General features: G+C 48.2%; 1 protein-coding gene across 1 annotated transcript in view; it reads right to left on the bottom strand.

Moving 5' to 3' along the window:
* Nucleotides 1-6,494, bottom strand: part of LOC122564624 (fibrinogen C domain-containing protein 1-like) — a 14,118-nt gene that overhangs the window by 3,412 nt on the left and 4,212 nt on the right. Inside the window, exons 2-3 of the mRNA XM_043719714.1 lie at nt 3,729-3,825; nt 1,488-1,667 (exon numbers count right to left, since the gene is read on the bottom strand). Of these exons, the coding sequence (XP_043575649.1) occupies nt 1,488-1,667; nt 3,729-3,825 (277 nt within the window). The remainder of the gene's footprint in view (nt 1-1,487; nt 1,668-3,728; nt 3,826-6,494) is intronic.

Raw genomic sequence — 6,494 nt, 5'->3', positions numbered from 1 at the left:
GTCAGTGCTGAGGGAGCGCCGCACTGTCGGAGGGTCAGTGCTGAGGGAGCGCCGCACTGTCGGAGGGTCAGTGCTGAGGGATGCCGCTCTGTCGGAGGGTCAGTGCTGAGGGAGTGCCACTCTGTCGGAGGGTCAGTGCTGAGGGAGCGCCGCACTGTCGGAGGGTCAGTGCTGAGGGAGCGGGCACTGTCATAGGGTCAGTGCTGAGGGAGTGCCACTCTGTCGGAGGGTCAGTGCTGAGGGAGCGTCGCACTGTCAGAGGGTCACTGCTGAGGGAATACCACTCTGTCAGAGGGTCAGTCCTGAGGGAGTGCCGCTCTGTCGGAGGGTCAGTGCTGATGGAGTGCCGCACTGTCGGAGGGTCAGTGCTGAGGGAGTGCCGCTCTGTCGGAGGGTCTGTGCTGAGGGAATGCCGCTCTGTCGGAGGGTCAGTGCTGAGGGAGTGCCGCACTGTCATAGGGTCAGTCCTGAGGGAGTGGGCACTGTCGGAGGGTCAGTGCTGAGGGAATGCCGCTCTATCGGAGGGTCAGTGCTGAGGGAGTGGGCACTATCATAGGGTCAGTTCTGAGGGAGTGCCGCACTGTCAGAGGGTCAGTTCTGAGGGAGTGCCGCACTGTCAGAGGGTCACTGCTGAGGGAATGCCACTCTGTCAGAGGGTCAGTGCTGAGGGAATGTCGCTCTGTTGGAGGGTCAGTGCTGAGGCTGTGCCGCACTGTCGGAGGGTCAGTGCTGAGGGAGTGCAGCACTGTCGGAGGGTCAGCACTGAGGGAGTGCCACACTGTCGGAGGGTCAGCACTGAGGGAGCGTCGCACTGTCAGAGGGTCAGTGCTGAGGGAGCGCCGCACTGTTGGAGGGTCAGTGCTGAGGGAGTGCAGCACTGTTGAAGGGTCAGCACAGAGGGAGCGCCGCACTGTCGGAGGGTCAGTGCTGAGGGAGTGCAGCACTGACGGTGGGTCAGCACAGAGGGAGCGCCGCACTGTCGGAGGGTCAGTGCTGAGGGAGCGCCGCACTGTCGGAGGGTCAGTGCTGAGGGAATGTTGCATAGTTGGAGGTGTGCTTTCTCGGATGAGACATCAATCTGAGACCACCTTTGCCCTCTCAGGCGATGTATAAGATCCCATTATTTGCAGAGGAGTATGCAGGTTCTCCCTGGGGTCCTGAACAAAATTTATCTTTGAGCTACTGTCATTAGTCAAAATCTGTCTGGTTATTATCATATTCTTGTTTCTGAGAATGTGCTGCTGCCAAATTGGCTTGTATGTCACGTTTCTAAAGTCCTGTACGTCACTAATGGCAAGACATATTGGTCCCATCAGCTAGCCTGCATCTGCATCCCTCGCTCCTCAGCATAGCCTCCTTTGCTCATCTCTTCCTTACCCGCAACCCTTCCCCCCCCCTTGCCCCCACCCCTGCTCCTCAATAATCCCATGCCCCCTCATCACCTCCATGGACCCTATCAGTCAATTAGAAAGGGTGTTAAGATAGACCTGCAGTTCCAGAATATCCCGCCACGGTTAATGGGTAGCCATCTCTCTCTGGGTCAACGGAGAACAGTCCAATCCCAAACGTCCCATACTGAGCATAGGCGGTGCCATTTTCAAAGTCTTCCATCTCTATCCGGAGCTCATAGTGTGACTGAATGGTGAGAGCGTGAATTCGCTTCAGACCTACGGTGAAAGTGAAGACAGTCTGTGAACACGGTGAATCATGGGTATTGGCTACCTGGAGGGTACTAGACATTAGAATGAGTAGTTATCAAGGTCAGAGGGAGGTTAGTGGGTCTCTAGAGAAGGAGGTTAATGGTGGTTGGAGGGTGTTACTAGGAGCAGAGGAGGATTCTGAACCTTACAGCCAATAATCTGTCTGGGGTGACTACCGATTGTACAATGAGAAGTCTGTGTGAGCCAGTGAAGGCACATGGGTTTGCAAGAGGAATTTTAATTCCAGAGTCAGGATCGAAATCTGATTGAAGGGGCCACCGCTCGGAAATGCTGTGGCAAATAATGGAAACATTGGGTGATCCTTGAGCACACCTTCCCAATGTCCTACTGAGGAATAATTCCTGGCTGTTAACTTTCGCTCAATTGGTGACACTCACAATCATGTGACTGAGGCTGTGAGTGTTTAATTCTACTACAAATATTTGAGCACAAAACGCAGACGGTTAAGCCGAGTTTAGGAGTACTGTCTTTTTCAGATACAACGTTAAACTGAGAACGTATCTCCCCACTCAATACTGATTATCTGACCAAAAGAGGGGATGATTTCCTTGATATTCCAGCTAATATTTAAACCTCAAACAATACCATCGTGGGAAAAAAAAGCAGGTTATGCCATTGTTATTGCATTGCTGTTTGTGGGAGTTTCCTCTGTGACGTTAACACTGTTTTCCTTACATTTACAAAAGTGATTACACTTGAAACGTGCTTAATTGGCTATAAAATAGTTTAGGATCTACTGAGATTGTGAAAAGCACTGTTGAAATGCAATTGTTTATTAATTTCTTCCATGAGAAATTTACCAATTCTCTGCATGGATTAAATAGCACAAGAGAGGAAGATTATGACAACTATGCAGGCAACATACAAACCCCAGTATATATCGACTGAGGGTGAAGCGTGAACCATCTGCCTCACCCTCAGTGGAATCCTTCAAAACCATATGTAAGAAATAAATCATCTGCTGCAGTTACTCAGGGAATGTATATAAGTTGTTTTGACTACAATACTGAGCAGTGGAACAGATTGAGTTATGCAGCTTTGTGTTAATTGTCCAGAAAAACATCTTTTACCTGCCTGTAATGTTTAATTAGAGAAAGTGAATTGAGTTATAATTCCCACAAATGATTCGAGGGATTGTTGTCCATGACAACGTGCATTAGTCGTCAATGTTTGATCAAACAGGGTCTTGCATTCAAAACTTACCAAGCTAACCTCAGCCGGATTAACCCATCCTCAGTCTGACTGGTATTACTAATCCTGTGGAGTGCGTAATGTGGAATTTATATAATCATAAAAATGCTATCAGCCTAACTCCTTTATCTTGTGGACTTAATGTGATAGGAATCCCATCAATTTTGAAGGAGAAACAAGAAAGAAATTGCTTGGAACACTGGTAACATCTGTGGAGAGATGTTCAGAACTGTTCTGAAGAAGGGTCACTGGACTCAAAATATTAACCCTGCTTTCTCTCTCCACAGATGGTGCCAGACCTGCTGAGTTTTCCCAGCAAATTCTGTTTTTCTGTCTGATTCTGAATGGGACATGGGCTGCTGTAATCACGTGGCATCTCAGCTGATATTTTCGCAGAAATTGTCTGTGGAACATTAGCACTGCCGCCTCAGAGACCCAGGTTCGATTCCCGCCTTGGGCGACTGTCTGTTGGAGTTTGCATGTTCTCCCCGTGTCTGCGTGGGTTTCCTCCAGGTGCTCCAGTTTCCTCCCACAGTCCCAAGATGTGCAGGTTAGATGGACTGACCATGCTAAATTGCTAACTGTGTCCAGGGATGTACAGACTAGATGAGTTAGCCTGGGAAATGCAGGGAATGGGAGGTGAGTCTGGGTGGGATCCTCTTTGGAGGATTGGTGTGAACTTGATGGGCCAAATGGCCTACTTCCACATGGTAGGGATCCTATTAGCCATTCACCCAATTACTGTGCGTCAACTATGACTCAGTGAACACACACACACACACACACACACACACACACACACACACACACACCTACCCAACCAATGCTCTCCTGTAATCTTCCCAAAGCCATCCTTGTAAGCATCCCAACCTTGGAAAAAATTCACTGATCCATCCTTTCGCCGTTGAAAAACCTGTGAAAATACAAAGGGATTTGTGCAAAGCTGTGAGATTTAAACAGTGTGAACAAACGCTCAACATTCAATCAAAACAATACCACAAGCTGTGACAACCACTGCTCCCCAGTAACTGCGACAGTTTGGCAATGTCTTTATTTAAAGTTTAGATTAGATTACATTACAGTGTGGAAACAGGCCCTTCAGCCCAACAAGTCCACACCGCCCCGCCGAAGCGCAACCCACCCATACCCCTACATTTACCCTTTCACCTAACACTATGGGCAATTTAGCATGGCCAATTCACCTGACCTGCACATCTTTGGACTGTGGGAGGAAACCGGAGCACCCGGAGGAAACCCACGCAGACACGGGGAGAACGTGCAAACTCCACACAGTCAGTCGCCTGAGGCGGGAATTGAACCCGGGTCTCTGGCGCTGTGAGGCAGCAGTGCTAACTACTGTGCCACCGTGCCGCCCTAAGAGGAAGTTAAGAGGAAACAGATGGAAGTTATTAATTGTTGAAGCTCACACATCTAGGGACCACCTGTAAACCTGAGTGTGAGATGAAAGGGAATGACTGAGGCCTGCAAGACAATTTCTCCACAAAAGGAAAGATGCACAGATTAGTTGCAATCTCAGCAATGGGCCTGTATTGTGTTAACATTGATAACTCAGGATAGGAGCTGGAAGGTGGGAATGGAATAGTGAGATTTCTTTTTGTTGGGAAAATGGCTGAAATCAAGTGCAAGGTATCTGAAAACCAGCGTTCTCTGAAGTTGAACCTCATGATAAATGGAAAAGCGAAGTTGAGGGGGAGCATGCTAGCTCATTAGTTAGTGCTGTTGCCTCACAGCACCAGGGACCCAGGCAAAATTCCACCCTTGTCTGTGCGGAGTTTGCACATTCTCCCCATATTTTGTGGGTTTCCTTCGGGCGCTCCGGTTTCTTCCCACAGTCCAAAGATATGCAGGTTAGGTGGATCAGCCATGCTAATTTACTCATAGTGCCCAGAGGTGTGCAGACTAGATAGACCAGCCGAGGGAAATGCAGGGTTTCAGGGAAAGGGTGGGAAGGTGGGTTTGGGTGGGATGCTCTTCAGCGGGTCACTGTGGACTCGATGGACTGAATGGCCACCTTCCACGCTGTAGGGATTCTATAAATGAAGAAGAATCATGTGATATAGGCGCTGTCACTTCCTACTGGAAGTAAGATGAGATGTAAAGTATTCTCAGAGCTCCATCAGCAATAGTGGGACATTGAGGAAGGTTTGGAAGTCCTATAAAATTTGTGGATCGAGTTGATAATAAAGATGACTTATTAAATGTGTTTGGGGCATGGTCAGACTTTGATGAATTTAGAAAGCCAGATGTATACTCAGTTAAAGAATATAAAATGGAATTTAACAGACCATGTGCAAGATCACTAAGATTCTGCTTGGAGACTCCTAATTCAGTGCTTGCCTTTAAAATGTTGGATTGTACTAATGTGTCAAACATGGATTAACTCCTAACATTAACTGGAGTTCAATTTTCAGAAAGAAAATGCTTTTGGAACAGATGTTGGCCTTGACTGTTGGACTGGGTCTGTGACAGTTGGTGACAGAACCAACATGATGACCTTATCCTTACCCATCTATTGTCTGCAGAAGCATCTGTCCATGACAGTCTAGGTAAAAGTGACTGTCACACTGTCCTTGTGGAGACAAAGTCCTGCCTTCACATTGAGAATAACTCCATCGTGTTGTGTGTCACTATCATCGTGCTAAATGGGACAGACTTCAAACCGATCTAGCAACTCAAGACTGGGCATCCATGAGGTGCTGTGGGCCATCAACAACAGCAGAACTGTACTCCAGCACAATCTGTAATCTCATAGCCTAATATATCTCCCACTCAGCCATTACCATCAAACCAGGGGATCAATGGAGAGAGCAGGAGGGCTTGCCAGGAGCAGCATCAGGCAAAACTGAAGATGAGGTGTCGACCTGGTTAAGCCACCAAACAGGACAGTTTGTGTGCCAAGCAGCATAAACAGCGAGTGATAGACACAGCTAAATGATCTCAGATTCAAGCTCTGCAATCCTGCCACACCCAGTTGTGAACGGTGGTGAACAATTAAACAACACACTGGACAAGGAGGCTGCACAAATATCCCCATCCTCAACGATGGAGGAGCCCAGCACATCAGTGTAAAAGATAAGGCCGATGCACTCGCAACAATCTTTAGTCAGAAGTGTCGAGTGGATGATCCATGTCGGGCTCCTCCAGTGCATCACAGATATCAGTCTTCAGCCAATTCAATTCACTCTGTGTGATATCAAGAAACAGCTGGAGACACTGGATACTGCAAAGGCAATGGGCTTTGATAACATTCCGGCAATTACACTGAAGACATGTGCTGCAGAACTTGCTCCCCCCTAGCCAAGCTCTTCCAGTACAGTTACAACACTGGCATCTACCCAACAATGTGGAACATTGCCCAGGTATGTCCTGCACACAAAAAGCAGGACAAATCCAACCCGGCCAATTACTGCCCCATCAGTCTACTCTCGATCATCAGTAAAGTGATGGAAGGGGTCATCAATAGTGCTATCGAGCAACACCTGCTCAGCAACAACCTGCTCAGTGACGTCCAGTTTGGGTTTCCCCAGGGTTACTCAGTTCCTGATCTCATTACAGCCTTGG

This window comes from Chiloscyllium plagiosum, chromosome 30, assembly GCF_004010195.1.
Source record: "Chiloscyllium plagiosum isolate BGI_BamShark_2017 chromosome 30, ASM401019v2, whole genome shotgun sequence".
Taxonomy (NCBI): Eukaryota; Metazoa; Chordata; class Chondrichthyes; order Orectolobiformes; family Hemiscylliidae; genus Chiloscyllium; species Chiloscyllium plagiosum.
Note: the sequence above shows the minus strand (reverse complement) of the source record. Positions and strands in the feature narration are given on the sequence as shown.